Consider the following 15,966-nt stretch of genomic DNA (forward strand, 5'->3'; position numbering starts at 1 on the left):
TCGCTGGTTTTGTGGTTCTTGGCGGGGGTGCCAGGCTGCGTCGACCCCCCCCAGCCCTCCCTGCACCCATCTCCTGCACCGAGACTTCCATAGAAAGGAACTTTATTGGGTGCCAGCCCCCCTCCCCCCCCAAAAAAAATCCCCCCCCGGTGTCCCGCAGCGCCTGGCACCCCTGGGTGCGCGGACGGCACCTCCCCGGGGTGCCCAGGTGCCAGAGTCCCCCCCGGTGGTGCAGAAGGTGGCCAGGCGTGGGGGTGCCGCTGCCCCCCCTTGGTTTTGGGGGGGGTCTCAGACATCGCCGACGGGCAGGGGGGTGTACGCGGGGCCGGCCGGGGTCCCGCAGCTGCAGGGGAAGAGCCAGGCGAGGACGCAGCCGCTGCCGAACACCCCCTGCAGCAGCGCCAGTTTGGCGCGACACCCCCGCGGCCGCTTCGCCTCCTTCAGCCCCCGGCCGCGGAGCTGCTCTGGCGCCGGCTCGTCCGTGATGATGGACACGACCTGGGGGGGTGGGGGGGGGACACAGGGATGTCACCGCCACCGCCCCCACGGTGCCCCGAAACCCACCCCAGCCCCCGCTGACCTGGTCGTAGAAGACGACGGTGACGAAGGCGCCGAAGAGGAGGGACTCCAGCAGCAGCACGATGCAGTGGGCGCTGGGGGGGCAGTGTGGGGCTGGGGGGGCAGCAGCAGGGGGCAACCCAGAGCCCTGGGGACCCCCCCAAAGCCCCCCCACAGCCCTGGGTCCCCCCACATCCCTGGGGTCCCCCCCTCCATCCCTCCGCAGCCCTGGGTCCCCCCACAGCCCAGTATCCACCCCCCTGCATCCCCCCACAGCTCTGGCCCCCCCCCCAGCCCCACACAGCCCTGGGGTCGCCCCTGCAGCCCCCCCCCAGCCCTGGGACCCCCCCCAGCCCCCCACTCACGTCTGGACCCTGTTTTCGGCTCCGTCTCCTCCCGCTGGCCCCAGCCACGCGACCAGCACCAGCCCCGCGGCGTAGGCGCTGGCCAGACCTGGCACAGAGCAGGGAGCCAGAGCCTGGTGCTGGGGGGGCTGAGCCCCCCCCCGAGGAGCCCCCACACCCCTCCGTGCCCCCCCCCGTGCCCCCACTTACCGGCGTAGAAGAGGAACTGGATGAAATATTTCTGGTTTAACTCCCCGACGCAGTTATTGATCCTGCGGACAGACGGCGCGACGGGTGACACCTCGCTGTCCCTCTGGGGACACCGGGGGGGGGTCTCCAGTGACATGGGGGGGGGTCCCGGGGGGGTCCAGGGGCACCTACCAGGGGCAGTGGTGGTCCATGCGGCGCACGCAGCGGTGGCAGACGCGGCAGTGGTGGGCGCGGGGGGGGCGATACGCCTCGCAGCGGCTGCAGACCGTCCACTCCTCGGGGCTCTGGGGGTGGGGGGGCAGCGCTCAGCCCCCCCCCAACCCAAAGCATCCCCCAAAAAGCCCCCCCCTGCCCCCAGCTGGGGGCTCACCTGCTCCGTTTTGCGCGGGGGGGCGCTTCGCAGGTCCGAAAAGTCGATGGCGGTGCCGGGGAGGGGAACGGTGCCTGGGGGAGGGGGTGTGGGGGGGTCGTGAGCCCCCCCCTCACCTCACCGGGGGGCCGGTACCGGTACGGGGGGGGGGCGCTCACCGGGGTCGGCGAAGACGGCGCGCGTGTGGCAGGCCAGCAGCAGCAGCACGATGAGGTTGAAGGTGACGGCGTGGAACGGGCACCACGGGCTGGGGGGGGGGGGCACAAAGGGGTCAGGGCAGCGCCGGCACCGCGGGGACCCCGGAGGCGTTGGGGGGACCCCAGGGACCCCAAACCCCGGGGACCCCACAGAGCCATTGCCCCCCAGAGACTGGAGGGGACCCAGCAGCCTGGGGAGACCCCAGGGACCCAGGACCCTCGGGGGGGTCCCCACGGCCCAAGGGACCAGCACAGGGAGGTGATGCAGGGCCCGGTGCCCCCCGGTACCTCCCGGTTCCCCCCCGATTCCCTTACAGCTCCCTCCCGGTGCCCCCCAGTTCCCTCCCAGTTCCTTCCAGTTCCCCCCCAGTGCCCCCCAGTTCCCCTCCAGTGCCTCCCGCTGCTTCTCAGTTCCCCCCGTTTCCCTCCCAGTCCCTCCTGGTTCCTCCCAGTTCCCCCCCGAGGCCCCTCGGTTCCCCTCGGTGCCCTCCCAGTTCCCCCCCCAGTTCCCTTCCAGTGCCTCCCAGTTGCCCCCGATGCCCCCCGGTTCTCCCCCCCAGTGTCTCCCAGTTCCCTTCTGGTTTCCCCCAGTGCCTCCCGATGCCCTCTGGTTCCCTCCCAGTTCCCTCCCAGTTCCTTCCAGTTCCCCCCAACGCCCCCAGTTCCCCCCCAGTTACCTCCCAGTTCCTCCCAGTTACCTCCCAGTTCCCCCCGATGCCCCCCGGTTTCCCCCCGGTTCCCTCCCAGTTCCCTCCCGGTCCCTCCCAGTTCCTCCCAGTGCCCCCCGGTGCCTCCCAGTTCCCTCCCAGTGCCTCCCAGTTCCCTCCCAGTGCCTCCCAGTTCCCCCCAGTGCCTCCCAGTTCCCCCCAGTGCCACCTGCCGCGTAGCGCAGGCCCGGGCAGGACGTGTGCGAGCACAGCGTAGTCGGCGTATCCGACGCTGAGGTAGGCGAGCAGCGGGCAGAGGGCGCCGCACGGGTCCCGCCCGCACCGCGCCGCCGCCGCCGCCGCCGCCATCCCAGCGCCCCCCCCCCCCGCCCCGCCGCCACTTCCGGCTCGCCCCGCCGCGCCCAATCAGAGCGCCCGCTCGGCGTGACGTCACGAGAAAAAGGGCGGGGCAACCGCACCGGCAGGGCGGTGGCGGCGTGCGCGGTTGCCGCGGCAACGGAGGGCGGGGCTCAGTTGGCCACGCCCCATGTGGGAGGAGCCTCGTATCGCCCCGCCCCCTATCGCTGGCTCGGCGTCCCCCCGGGTCCTAGCGCCCGCCCGCCGCCGGTGCCGGCCCCGCCGCCCCCCGCCCCCGGCTCCCCCCCCCTGGGGCCGTCCCCCGAGCCCTGCCCGGTCCCGCCCGGTCCCGGCCCCGCCCTCCTGCAGCCGCGCGGCCCCTTTAAGGCCTCGCCACGTCCGAGATGGCGGCGGCCGGGAGGGGCTGAGCCCGGCGGCGGCTTCAGCACCACCGGGAGCTCCGGGGCCGCTCCCTCGGTTCCGCAGCGTCCCCGCCATGAGGCCCGGCCCCCGCGCGCACCCGGCCCAGGCCCCGGGGGAGGCCCCGTGAAGGCCCCGGTGCTGCCCGGTGAAGGCCCCGCCCGGCGAAAGGAGGCTCCGGGACCGCCCCGGTGAAGGCCCGGCGGGGGAGAGCTCCGGGGAGGCCGCCCGGGGAAGGCCCGGGCTGGTGGAGGGAGGCTCCGGACCGGTGAAGGCCCCGGGACCGGCCCGGTAAGGCCCGGCCCAGCGAAGGGAGGCTCCGGGGAGGCCGCCCGGTGAAGGGAGGCTCCGGGTTCCTGGCCCGGTGAAGGCCCCGGGACCGGCCCGGTGAAGGGAGGCTCCGGGGAGGCCGCCCGGTGAAGACCCAGAGAAGGAAGTCTCCGAGGAGGCCACCGGGAACCGGCCCGGTAAGGCCCAGCCCTGCACAGGGAGGCCGCCCGGTGAAGACCCAGCAAGGGGAGGCTCCGGGGAGGCCACCGGGAACCGTCCCGGTAAGGCCCAGCCCGGTCAGGCCCAGCCCAGCGCAGGGAGGCTCCGGGGAGGCCGCCCGGTGAAGGCCCCGTTCCCGGTGCAGGCCCCGGAGCAGGCCCGGTCCCGTCCCCGCCATGCTGCGGCGGTTGCTGGAGCGGCCGTGCACGCTGGCCCTGCTGGTGGGCTGCCAGTTCGCCTTCGTCGCCTACTTCTCCCTGGGCGGCTTCCGCAACCTCACCTCGCTCTTCGGCCGCGCCGCCGGCCCCGTCTTCGACTACACGCGCACCCACGACGTCTACGCCAACTTCAGCCGCCTGCAGCCCCCCGCCGCCCGCCTCGACGCCGACCCCGCGCAGCCGCCCCCCTACTGCCCCGAGCGCTCGCCGTTCCTCGGTGAGTGGCGGCCGGGTGGCCCTGACCCCCCCGGGGGGCTTCGGTGTGATCGGGGGGGATCTATGAGTCCCTGTGAGTCCCCCCACCACGGGGACCGGCTTTTGGGGTCGGTCTCCATCGCCCCGTTTCCCCCCCGCAGTCGGCCCGCTGACGGTGAGCTTCAGCCGGGTGCCCACGCTGGAGCAGATCCGGGCCAAGAACCCGGCGGTGCAGCCGGGGGGCCGCTACCAGCCGGCCGCCTGCGAGGCTCGCGCCCGCACCGCCGTCATCGTCCCCTACCGCAACCGCGAGAGCCACCTGGGCTACCTGCTCTACTACCTGCACCCCTTCCTGCAGCGCCAGCAGCTGCAGTACGGCATCTACCTGGTGCACCAGGTGAGTATTTGGGGACGGGGGTGGCCGTGGGGTTCAGCCCGGGGGGGTCCAGCCGCTCCCAGCTGCTTTTTTTGGCTTTTTTTCCATTTCTTCCCCACCCAAAAAACCCCGCAGGCGGGCAACGGCACCTTCAACCGCGCCAAGCTGCTGAACGTGGGGGTGAAGGAGGCGCTGAAGGACGAGGAGTGGGACTGCCTCTTCCTGCACGACGTCGACCTCATCCCCGAAAACGACTACAACCTCTACACCTGCGACCCCTGGAACCCCAAGCACGTCTCGGTCGCCATGAACAAGTTTGGGTACAAGTAAGTGGTGGGGGTGAGATGGGGGGGGACACCCCAGTGGCCGGCCCCACCGCCGCCTGGCTCAGCCGCTGGGGTGTCCCCGCAGCCTGCCCTACTCGCAGTACTTCGGGGGGGTCTCTGCTCTCACCCCGGACCAGTACATGAAGATCAACGGCTTCCCCAACGAGTACTGGGGCTGGGGCGGTGAGGACGACGACATTGCCACCAGGTAGGACGTGGCGCGGTGCTGTCCCTCCCTCGCTACCAGGAAAAGCGATGTCCCCGTGTCCCTGCGTCCCATTTCCTCATGGGGACAAAGCGTGGGGGTGGCTTTGCCAGCACGCTGGCGGGTGGCCAGGCTGCACGGGTGTGCCCGAGCATCCTGGTGACGTGGGGACTGCCGCAGGGTGCGCCTGGCTGGCATGAAGATCGTCCGGCCGCCCGTCTCCATCGGCCACTACAAGATGGTGAAGCACAAAGGGGACAAAGGCAACGAGGAGAACCCGCACAGGTGGGGAGCGGGCTCGGGACGGGCACGGGGCCACCCATGGGTGCCGGTGGGTGTGCTGGGGGGTGCAGGGTGACAGCCCCGCTGTCCCCGCAGGTTCGACCTGCTGATCCGCACGCAGCGGATGTGGACGCAGGACGGGATGAACTCCCTCACCTACACGCTGCTGGCCAAGCACCTGCACCCCCTCTACACCAACCTGACCGTGGACATCGGCAGCGACCCCCGCGCCGGCCGAAGCCGCCAGGGCCCCGGACGCGAGGGACAGAGGTACCGCAACAGCAACAGCCCCTTCCGGGAGGAGATGCTGCGCAAGCTGCCGGGGCTGGGGGACCTCAGGCTGGCCCTGTCCCCGCGGCTGCCCACCGCGGCCAACGGCACCCAGGGCACCGCCGGCTCTGCCGGGGGGGTCACCCAGCGCAGCCGCGAGGTGACCGGGGCTGGTGGCAGCCCGGCTGGGGCAGAGGGGACCCTTCCCACACACCACGGGTACAACCAGAGCTGGCCGCCGGGCCCCCGTTAGCCCCCGCCGTGAGGACTGTTGGTTGGGAACCGGCACCGTGATGGGGGGCCCCCCCCCCCCGCCCCGGGCACGCACCGGCTGCCAGGGCCGGCTCGTGCTGTTGCCTTGCTGGAGAGACTGTGGGGAGCAGCGAGCACGGAGCAGCCCGGGGAGCTGCCGGCTGCAGGGCTGGTGCCTGGTGGAGGGGGGGGAGCCCCTCAGAAATAGGGGATGGGGGAGAGCCGGGGGGCTCTGGGGCCAGGCTCGGCCCCCCCTCCCCGGAGGCTTGCAGGTGCCTGGAGAGAGTCGCAGGCTCCGCTGCTGGTGTGCGGTTATTTATTCTATTTATGAGCTGCTCCCTGGGCCTTTATAAGGGGTTTTCCATTAAAAAAACAACACTTTGTCCTACTGCTGCTGCCTGCTGGGACGGGGAGAGCCGGGACGGGCCCCCCCCCCGGGGGGAGCTCAGCCCCCCAGGAGCTGCCCCACGGCCGCTTTGGCGCTGGCGATGCAGTCGTTGACGGAGACCCCGGCGTAGGAGGCGCCCACGAGGCTGAGGGGCAGCCGCTGCTCCGCCAGGAACCGGCTGATGCGCTCTGCGGGACGGACAGACGGACGGTGGCAGCCTCTGTGTGTCCCCCCCCCGTGTCCCCACGTCCCCCCTGTGTCCCTGTCCCCAGCCTTACCCATCCGCTGCCAGTGGCCCAGCGTGTACTGGGGGATGCAGGCCTGCAGAAGGAGCAGCCGGTGAGCCCCAGGACCCCCTGGTACCCCCCCTGACACCCCCCAAGACCCCCAAACTCCGTCACCCACCTGCTGCACCCTGACGATGCTGCGTGCCGGTGCCACCTCCAGCCCCAGCTGCTCCTGCGCCGCTGCCTGCGCCCGCTGCAGCAGCATGGCCGGGGTCACCGCCGCTGGGTCCCCGAAAGCTTGCGTGAACCAGGCGCCCCCCAGCATCACCTGCGGCAGAAACAGGGGTCCCGTGAGCCCCCCCTCGGTATTTCCCCCTCCCCTTTATTCCCCCGGGGGCCCTCACCCACCGTCAGCCGCACCGAAGCCGGCCCCGCGCCGTCGTGCTGCGGGAAGGCCACCGAGTCGTAGACGATGCCCAGGAGGGAGTCATCCTCGGAGGAAGGCACCAGGTGCCCGAAACCCTTTAGGGGGGAGGAGAGGAGTGAACAAGGGGGTGGGGGGGGCTGGGGGGGGGTCCTGGGTGCAGGGCTCTCACCGTGACGGGCAGCGTGACGCCCTCGTACTGCAGGTTCACCACGGCCACGGCCACCGTGGGGATTTGCCGCAGCTCCTGCGCCAGGGGCTCGGCCTCGGCCGGCAGCGCCTCCGCCAGGGCTGGAAGCAGAGTTTGGGGAGGATTTGGGGGGATTCAGGTGGATTTTGGGGTGTTTGGGGAGCCCCAGCACCCACCTGCGGCTGGGAGGGCGCTGATGATGTGGTCGGCTGTCACGGTGCCGTCTGCCAGGGTGAGCTGGGGGGAGAGGGAAAGGGGGTGCTGACCCCAGGGGGTTTGGGGGTCCTGGCACCCCCAAATGGCTCCCCCAAAAGCCATGGGGTGAGCCTGGGGGTTGCCCAGGGGGTCCCAGCCACTGTAATTGGAGGTGAAATGTCCTGGAGTCCCCAAACCTTGGGGAAAGAGCCATGGGGTCCCAGCCCCCACCCCAAATACAAGGAGGGGACCCCCCCAAATTATGGGACAGGACCAGGGGGATCCCAGCACCCCCAAATTACAGGGCATAAACCCAGGGCTCCCAGCACCTCCCTGAGCCAGCACCCTGACCCTCGTGCCACCCCGGGAGGGGACAGGAACCAAATTTTTTGGGACAGAGAGCCCCCCCGAAGGAACGAGGACCCCTCCCCGAGGTCAGCGGGGGTCCCTACCTGCCAGCGGCCGTCGTGGCGGCGCCGCAGGCTGCGCAGGGGCGCGTGGCAGCGCAGCTCCACGCCGCGGGGGCGCAGGAAGGCGGCGAGTGCCTCGGGCAGCGTCTCCATCCCGCGCCGCAGCGACCACTGGCTCCAGCGCTCGGCGCGCGCCCGCCGGCTCAGCCCCGACTCAGCACCACGCTCCTGCCCTGCGGGGACACAGCACCTCGGGCACCGTGCCACCGGGGTCACCCCCATGTCCCTTCCCATGTCCTAGCGGTGTCCCTGCACCGGGGGTGTCCCCTCATGCCATAGTGGCAGCACCAGGGTGTCCCCTTGGTGTCCCCTCATGCCATGGTGGTGGCACCAGGGTGTCCCCACGTGCCATAACGGTGGCACCAGGGTGTCCGAGCACCACACCGTCCGCCTGGGCTGTCCCCTCAGTGTCCCCACATGCCCTGGGGGCAGCATTCGGTGTCCCCTCGGTGTCCCCACCCCGTCTCTCACCCCCTCCCAGCGCCAGCCCCAGCAGCACGGAGCGCCGGCGCCGCTCGGCGTGGAAGAGCGCGGGGAAGCAGGAGCGGACGCTGAGCTGCCGGCAGTCCCCGGCGAACACCCCCCGGCACAGGCTGTCCACCGCGATGTCGGCCACCTGGGGGGGGGTGACAAAGGCAGGACGGGGTGAGGCAGCCCCTGATAAGCCCCCCCCGGGTGTTATCACCCCCTGCAGGCACCCACCTCCTGGCCGAAGCGGCGGCGGGCGAAGGCGTGGACGCTCTCATCGGGATCCTTCCCCGCTGGGGCCAGCAGATCCCGCAGCCCGCTCCACAGCAGCGCCCGCGAGAAGGGGGGCACCGGGCGAAACAGCCCCCTGGGGACGTGGGGAGGGGGGTGTCAGGGGATGGGAGCCCCCCTGGGGGGGGTGGTGGGAAGGGTTTGGGGGGGTGGCACCTACCCCAAACCCGAGGGCAGCTTGTGCAGGGCGCCGGCGGAGTAGAGGAAGCGGTGCCTGGAGGCCGGGTGGTCCCCGGGGACGGGCAGGACCTCGCTCTCCAGGCCCAGCTCTGAGATCTGTGGGGACACGGGGAGGATGGGGACAGGGACAGGGACAGGACCCCCCCCCGGGACCCCCCCAGATGCCAGCACCAAGCTGGAGACCCCGCAGGACCCAACCAGGGACCCCCAAGAGCCTGGCACCCACCTGGGACCCCTCCCCGGCTCCATTCAGCCGTCCCCAGGGTCCCTCAGCACCCCCCCAGGGACCCCCCAAGACCCCAACACCCCCCCAGAGCCCCCCCAACAACCTAACATCCCCCCAGGTCCCCCCCCCAAGATCCTGGCACCCCCTTAGGGACCCCCCAAGACCCCGATACCCCCCCCAGACCCCCACCCCAGGACCCTGACACCCCCCAGCAACCCCCCAATACCCCCCTAGGGACCCCTCCCCAGCCCCCTGCACCCACCCCAGCCCCCATGGGACCCCCAGACCCCCACCCCAGGGCCCCCCCCCGGACTCCCCCCGTTACCATGTGCAGGGTGTCGGTGCCCACCGCCCCCCCGGGCCGGACTCCCCTGGGCCCGTGCTCGAAGACGGCCCCGTCCTCGGTGCGGGTGCTCTGCAGCCACCCCCCGAGGCGGCCGCTGGCCTCCAGCAGCACCACCTGGGGGGGGGGGAACCGCGGTCACGGCCACCGGGGGGAACCGGGGGTACCGGGGGGGGCAACGGGGGGAACGGGGGGGAACAGGGGGGCACTGGGGGGCACCGGGAGGAAACTGGGGGGGACTGGGGGAAACCGACAGGGAACCGGGGAGCACCGGGGGGGCCCAGGGGACACCGGGGGGGGATCAGGGGGTACCGGGGGGGGACCGGGAGGGAACGGGAGGCACCGGGGGGCGCCGGGGGGCACCGGGGGAAACCGAGAGGGAGCCGGGGAACACCGGAGGGGCACCGGGAGGGACCGGGGGGGGACCGGGGGGTTCCGTAGGGGACCGGGGGGCACCGGAGAAGGACCGGGAAGGAACCGGGAGGCACCGGGGGCACCGGGGAAGGTGCTCAGAGCCCCCCCGGTCCCTCCCCGCTCACCTTTGGCGGCTGGGGGGCTCGGGCCAGGTGGTAGCAGGCGGCCAGGCCGCTGATGCCGCCCCCCAGCACGGCCACGGTGCGCGGCATTGGGGGCGCTGCCGAAACGGGGAGGGGGGGCCCGGGGGTGCCCGGCCCGGCCGCGCCCCGCTCCCGGTTTCCCTCCGGACACCGAAACCGCGAGCACCGCTCAGAGCTCGGGGGGGGCCGCCCCTCCTCGGTGATTGGTGGAGAGGGAGGGGGCGGGGTTAACGGCAGCCAATAGCGCGGCGCTGTCTCATTGATGGACGCGGCAGGCCCCGCCCTTAGGGTGGCTCCGCCCCCCTGGTGGCTCCGCCTCCCTGATTGGCCCCGCCCCTCCCGCAACAAGCCACGCCCCCTCCCTATAAGACACGTGTAGGATAAGCCCCGCCCCCGTTCCATAGCCACGCCCATTACCTATAGCCACGCCCACTTTCTAACCACGCCCCTGCTTATAACCACGCCCACTGTTCTATAGCCCCGCCCCTTTGGTTCTGGCCCCGCCCCCTGCCCCATAGCCCCGCCCCCTCTCTCTGCCCCCCCCCCAGCGCCCCCAGCCAGGGCTCCCCCCCCCCCCCAAATCCCCCCAAAACTCCTCGTTTTTGGTCTTTTTTTAATAAATTTATTCACAAAAGCCCCTGGGGTGGGGCCGCCGGGGCTCTGTACAGCCGCCCAACCGCGGCCCCCCCCCCCCCCCGTTAACCGGGGACCGGGACTTGGAGGGGGGGGAGGGGGGGGTCCCGGGCAGGTGGGAGGAGGAGGAGGAGGAGGAGGGGGTCCCGGGGGGGGGTCCCCGGGGGGGGGGCGCAGCTCAGGGCCTCCTGCCGGGGGGGTCGTGGAGCTCGTAGAAGAGGACGTAGCCCTCGCTGGACGGCACCTGGTTCTCGCTGATGGGCGACACGCTGCGGCCGCAGCCTCAGCACGGAGCCACGGGGGGGGGGTGAAAGGGGTTGGGGGGGGTCAGGGGGGGTCAAGGTTTATGGGGGGGGGGGTCAATTTTTGGGGTGGGGGGCACCTACCGGGAGTCGTTGTAGAGCCGCCAGCCCGAGGGGTCGCGGCAGAAGGCGGTGTAGTGGCCGTAGTGCACGCTGCCCGAGTGGTTGCAGAGCGCGTAGAGGCTGTACACGGGGCTGCCTGCGTGGCGGGGGGCACAGCTCAGAGCTGAGACCCCCCCCCTTAAATCCCTGCCCCCCCCCCCCCCCGTGACCCCCCTGGCCCCCCCTTACCCGCCTTCTCGCTGGCGAACTCGCGCAGGTTGAGCTGCTGCAGGGGGAAGTCGACGAAGACGGAGCACTTCTTGATGGAGTAGCGCGTGGTGGAGAAACGGTTGAGGTCTGGGGTGGGGGGGGCCCTGGGGTTAAGGGACATCACCCGGACAAGGCAGGGACCCCCCCGGGACCCCTCCCCAAAAATAAAAAATGAGGGGTTCCTGAAGGATACGCAGCACCAGGACGCGGGGGAAGCGCTGGATGGTGAGCTTCTTGGTGCTGCGCGTGCGCTGCCGGCACTTGTCGCACACGGGCGCGTTCTCCGAGTCCAGCTCCTCCTCCTTGGTGAAGAGGCTGAAGCAGTCGTGCAAAGAAACCTTCCCGCCCGCGAAGCTCTTCTGCAAATTGGGGGGGCTTAGATTAACCTGGGGGGGGGGCTCTAATTAACCACAAGAGGATCAATTAACCAAGGGGGATCCCGTCCTACCTTGGGGATGGGCAGCGAGAGGTCGCAGAAGACCTCGAAGGTGGTGGAGCGGTAGCCACACGCCTGGCACTTCAGGCAGCTCTTCAGCTGCCCCACAAAGAGGTCTGGGGGGGGCCAGGGGGGGTCAGCACGGCCCCAAAAACCTGGGGACCCCCCCCAGCCATGAGGGGCTGCCCCACGGTGGCCGCGCTCACCCACGATCTTGCTGTCCTCCCTCTCCAGGTAGCGCTTCCACATCAGGTTGGCGCGCTCGTCGTCGCTGCGGGGGGTCAGGGGGGGTCGGTGAGGGCCTGTGACCCCCCCCCCTGTGTCTCCCACCCCTCCAGTGTCCCCCCAACCTCAGCGTGTCGCTGTCCTCGGGCGCGGGGGGGCGGCGGGTGTCTGCCAGGATGCTGGGGGTCCTGCGGGCCTTGCGGTTGATCTCGGCGTGGAGCCGGTCCATGAAGAACTTGAGGAACTCCTGCGCGTCCTGCTGGCTGCAGCGCGCGGCCCTCAGCACCCATGGGTGCCCCCCGGCCCCGCCAGATCCCCTGGGCAGACTCAGACCCCCTCGGAGGGGCAATTTGGAGGGGGGGGGGTTTGACCCTCGCCTCACCGCTGCGGCGCCCTGGGGACCTCCAGGCCCCAATTAGGGGATGGGGCTGAGCACCCAAGGGTGCCCCCAGCCCCCAAGTGTGGGGATCAGGGTGAGCAGAGCACCCCCAGCACCCACCCACAAGGGGAAAGCACCCAGGGGTCCCCCCCAGCACCCAGCTGCAGGGATGAGGCTGAGCACCCATGGGTGCCCCCTTGGCACCAGCCGTGGGAACGAAGGCGAGCACCCAGAGGTGCCCCCAGCACCCGTAAGGACGGCGCTGAGCACCCCCAGCCCCCACCCACCAGCGGCGAGCACCCAAGGGTGCCCCCCAGCACCCAACCACACGAGATAAGGGAACAAACCCCCCTGGTGTCCCCCCAGCACCCACCCACAGACACGAGGCCGTGCCCCTGGTGCTCCCCCACGACCCCAACCAGCACCCAAGCGTGGGCACGAGGACGAGCACCCATGGGTGCTGCTGACCTGTAGCCGGTGAAGGAGGGGACGTATTTCTGGAACACGGCCTTGAAGCGCCCGGGGTTGACGGCCTCGGTGGGCTCGGGGTGCCACAGCGCCGCGATGACATCGGCGAAGGCTGCGGGGGGGGAACGGGAGGCATCAGGGGGGTTTATGTCAAGGAGATGAGCACCCATGGGTGCTGGGGGGGGGTGGCACCACCCTCGGTGAGCTCCTGGGGGGCGCGGGGCCCGGCGGGCTGCTCCTGCAGGTAGTCCTTGCGCAGGCAGTAGTCGCGCAGGGGCTTGGTGCTGCTCAGGCACTGCAGCACCGCGTTCATGAAGCACTGCGGGACAGAAGGACGTGGGGACGTGGGGAGGGGGATTTGGGGACACTGGGACACGGGGAGGGGGGTGTGGGGACACCGGGGACAAGGCAAGGACTGAGGACAGGGACATGGGGACAGGAACACGGGGACACGGGATGTGGGGACACTGGGGACAAGGACTTGGGGAGAGGGATTTGGGGACACCAGGGACAAGGACTGGGGACGGGGACACGGGGATGGGGATTTGGGACACTGGGGACAAAGACAGGGAACAAGGACATGGGGACTTGGGGAGGGGGATTTGGGGACAGGGATGGGACAGGGCGACGTGGGGACACAGGGACAAGGGGACACGGGTTGCCCCCCCCCCCTTACCGTGTTGCCCAAATTCCGGAGCCCGACGTGGCCGGAGCCCAGCAGCAGCGCGTGGGGGGTCTGCGGGGACACCAGGACAGAGCCCTCAGCCCCCCCACACACCACCACCCCCGGGGGGGGGGGCTGGGGGCGAGCCAGGACCCCCCCCCTCACCCCCAACCCCCCCATTTCCCCCTTACCCCCCCCATTCCCCCACTCCCCCCTTGCCCTCCCCCCCCTTTTACCTCTTGGCGCCCCAACAGCAGCCCCAGGGCCCCCCCGGCCCCCGGAGGTGAGGATGGGGCAGGAGGCCGGGGGGCAGCGGGGGGGGCCGCGGGGGGGGCAGCTCCAGCAGCGTGGCGCCCCGTGGCCCCACCATGGCACAGCGGGGACGGGACCGTGCCCCCCTCTGACCCCCCCCCTCGTTAATCTGCCCCCCCCCACACTCGTTAGCTTGATCCGATTTGCCCCCGGGGCTATTCTGGGCTCATCTTAGAGGGGGGGGGATTAATTAGAGGTGGGGGTGGAGCCGGGGGGGGGCACTGGGTGGTGGCACTGTGCTGGGGACCTGTGGGGGGGGGGGCACAGATCTGGGGGCAGCGATTTGGGGACAAGCCCCCCCCCATCCCACTGCCACCACCCTGGGGTTTCACCCAGGGCAAGCGGGGGGGGGCAAAAACCAAGCGAGGACCCCCCCACACCCCAAATCCCCCCCCAAAAACCAGGATTTGACCCCCCCGTGCCCCCCCCAACCCCCTCTTACAGCCGCCGCCTTCTCCTCGGGCCTGCTGGGGGCCGGCCCCCTGCCCGTGGTGGTGGTGGTGTTGTTGGGGGGGGGCGGCGGCGGCGAGCCCCCGGGCACGGGCCCGTCGGAGGGGGGGGGCCCACGAACGAACGGGGAGGGGGGGTCACGAGTCCGGGGCCAGCCCTCGTGGCGCACGGAGAGCAGCGGGGGCGCGCTGGGGGGGCCACCGTTGACCCGGCGTAGGGACGAGCTCCTCCGGAGAGCCGAGGCGGTGGCGTGCTGCCGGTACTGGGGGGGGTCCCGAGGGTGGTCCCGAGGGTCCCGGTGGTGCTGGTGGTGGTCCCGGGGGGGTGTGAGGAGGGGGGGGGCACCGTCCCGCAGCGCCAAGCGGCTGAGCGCCGCCGCCACCTCCTCGCCGCTCAGGTCGCCGATGCTGACGGATTTGGAGCGCGCCAGGTTGCCGCGAGGACGGCGCTCGGCGGCCGGCAGCGAGAAGGACGTGGAGGAAGAGGAGGAGGAGGAGGAGGAGGAAGATGAGGAGGATGAAGACGAAGACGAAACGCCGCCCGGGGGGGGCCGTGCCGCCCCCTCCCACCGCCGGGGAGGCGGGCACCCGCACCCCGTGGTCCGCTTTGAGGGGTCCCCGGCGCGCGGCTGAGCCCCGTTTCGCCGCCCGGCCCCGCTCCAGCTCCAGCTTCTTGCCCCTTTCGTCCAAGGGGGGGGGCCGGGGGGGCAACAGGCGAAGTTTGGGGGCCGGGGAGAGGCCGTTGGCGGCGGGGCTCAGCCCCCCCCCGGGACGTTCCTGGCTCACGGCGCGGCCGGGGGGGTCGCGGCTTCGGCCCAGGCGTTGCTCCGAAGCCTGGGGCATGGTCGGGAGGAGCCTGGGGGGGGGCAAAAGGAGGGAGCTGGGGGGGGGGGAATAAAAAATAAAATAAAAAATATAAAGGGGGGGGTGCGGGGGGGGAGGAGGGGGTGGGGGGCGCCCACCTCTCACAGCCCCCCGAGGAGCGCGGCCGGCCGGAGCGTCCCATCGGGGGGGGGCCTGCGGCGTTAAGAGAGGGGCCCAGTCATTTTGGGGGGGGCACGGGGGGGGCAGGTCACCAGGTGGGGGGGGGCAGGTCCCAGCTCTGTGCCCTCATCCAGAGACCCCCACCCTTTGCCCGTCCCCCCCCCCCCATCAATGAGGCACCGTCCCGTGTCCTACCTGGGTGCTGTGCCCCCCCCACCCCCACCCCGTGTCCCCCCCCCAGGACGTGCCCCCTGCCCAGCTCTGCCCCCCCACAGTCCCCATCCCTTGTCCTCCCCCTTGTCCCCCCGTTACCCCATGCCCCCTCCCCAGGTGATGCCCCCATTGGCCCCGTTCTGTGCCCCCCCGACCCTGTCCCTCCCCCATGTCCCACCTGTGACCCCCCCCAAGTGCCACCACTCCCTGTGTCCCCTCCAGGACCCTATCACCCCCATGTCCCCCCCCCCCACCCCAACCTGCCCCTGTCCCCCCCCACATCCCACCTGCCCCCCCCCAGTGTCACCATTCCCTGTCCCCCCCCCAGACCCTGTCCCCCCCAGGATCCCCCCTGTGTCCCCCCCATTCCCACCCACCCCAACCTGCCCCTGTCCCCCCCCCACGTCCCATCTGCCCCCCCCCCAGCGCCACCACTCCCTGTCCCCCCCCAGTGCCCCCTCCTGTGCCCCCCCACCCCTACCTGTCCCCCCCCCCCATGTCCCACCTGGGCCCTGTCCCCCACCCTCCTGCCTGTGCCCCCCCCAACCCCCCAGCCCCCCCATTCCCCCCCATGCCCCCCCCACACCCCCCTTTGCCCCCCCCACCCCCCCTTCCCCCTCCCCTCCCCCTCCCCCTCGCTGCCCCCCCCCAGCACCCCCCTCGTTACCACCCCCTCCCCTTCCCCCCCATCCCCCGCGCCCCCCGTGCCCCCCACCCCCTCCCGGTGGTCCCGGCCCCCCCCCCAAAACCCCTCGCCTCCCCCCCCCCTCCCCGGCCCCGCCGCACCTCCCGCGGGCCGCCATGGCAACAACTCCGCAGCGCCCGCCGCCATCTTGGCTTCCCCCGCCCTCCGCCCCGCCCCCGGCGGCTTCACGGCGCCGCACTGCGCCGCGCCGCGCCCAGCCCCGCCCCCT

The 15,966-nt window shown here is 71.8% G+C and overlaps 4 protein-coding genes across 7 annotated transcripts; 1 reads left to right on the top strand and 3 right to left on the bottom strand.

Annotated features, from left to right (window-relative positions):
• Positions 1-85: 85 nt before the first annotated feature.
• On the bottom strand, positions 86-2,717 carry LOC119715362 (palmitoyltransferase ZDHHC3-like). The gene is made up of 8 exons (XM_038172670.2): positions 2,556-2,717; positions 1,641-1,729; positions 1,483-1,556; positions 1,284-1,396; positions 1,113-1,174; positions 924-1,011; positions 581-653; positions 86-498 (listed from the first exon to the last, which is right to left on the bottom strand). Exons 1-8 carry the CDS (start codon positions 2,693-2,695, stop codon positions 289-291), a joined length of 849 nt encoding a protein of 282 aa, XP_038028598.2. The 5' UTR covers positions 2,696-2,717; the 3' UTR covers positions 86-288.
• A 364-nt stretch (positions 2,718-3,081) lies between these two features.
• Positions 3,082-6,104, top strand: B4GALT3 (beta-1,4-galactosyltransferase 3). Of its 4 annotated transcripts, none has more exons than XM_072028202.1 (8): positions 3,082-3,377; positions 3,474-3,570; positions 3,738-4,027; positions 4,167-4,402; positions 4,517-4,707; positions 4,793-4,915; positions 5,093-5,197; positions 5,291-6,104. In XM_072028202.1, the coding sequence occupies exons 3-8, from the start codon at positions 3,769-3,771 to the stop codon at positions 5,715-5,717; spliced, it is 1,341 nt and encodes a 446-aa protein (XP_071884303.1). In that variant the 5' UTR covers positions 3,082-3,377; positions 3,474-3,570; positions 3,738-3,768; the 3' UTR covers positions 5,718-6,104. The 4 variants fall into 4 exon arrangements, with proteins under 4 accessions (XP_071884303.1, XP_071884302.1, XP_071884301.1 ...); XM_072028200.1 differs by having other exon boundaries at positions 3,083-3,377; positions 3,474-3,551; positions 3,636-4,027; XM_072028201.1 differs by having other exon boundaries at positions 3,082-3,570.
• On the bottom strand, positions 6,016-9,865 carry PPOX (protoporphyrinogen oxidase). The gene is made up of 12 exons (XM_038172666.2): positions 9,658-9,865; positions 9,101-9,235; positions 8,530-8,645; positions 8,313-8,445; positions 8,082-8,226; positions 7,593-7,783; positions 7,122-7,182; positions 6,928-7,046; positions 6,740-6,853; positions 6,510-6,659; positions 6,383-6,425; positions 6,016-6,292 (listed from the first exon to the last, which is right to left on the bottom strand). Exons 1-12 carry the CDS (start codon positions 9,742-9,744, stop codon positions 6,162-6,164), a joined length of 1,425 nt encoding a protein of 474 aa, XP_038028594.2. The 5' UTR covers positions 9,745-9,865; the 3' UTR covers positions 6,016-6,161.
• A 545-nt stretch (positions 9,866-10,410) lies between these two features.
• USP21 (ubiquitin specific peptidase 21) lies at positions 10,411-15,955 on the bottom strand. Its single transcript, XM_072028062.1, has 14 exons — positions 15,839-15,955; positions 14,818-14,872; positions 14,413-14,735; positions 13,849-14,330; positions 13,107-13,166; positions 12,626-12,749; positions 12,431-12,542; positions 11,709-11,846; positions 11,565-11,629; positions 11,371-11,474; positions 11,116-11,281; positions 10,902-11,009; positions 10,695-10,809; positions 10,411-10,577 (listed from the first exon to the last, which is right to left on the bottom strand). The coding sequence occupies exons 1-14, from the start codon at positions 15,882-15,884 to the stop codon at positions 10,487-10,489; spliced, it is 1,989 nt and encodes a 662-aa protein (XP_071884163.1). The 5' UTR covers positions 15,885-15,955; the 3' UTR covers positions 10,411-10,486.
• Positions 15,956-15,966: the final 11 nt, after the last annotated feature.

The sequence above is a fragment of the Anas platyrhynchos genome, chromosome 26, assembly GCF_047663525.1.
Source record: "Anas platyrhynchos isolate ZD024472 breed Pekin duck chromosome 26, IASCAAS_PekinDuck_T2T, whole genome shotgun sequence".
Classification (NCBI taxonomy): domain Eukaryota; kingdom Metazoa; phylum Chordata; class Aves; order Anseriformes; family Anatidae; genus Anas; species Anas platyrhynchos.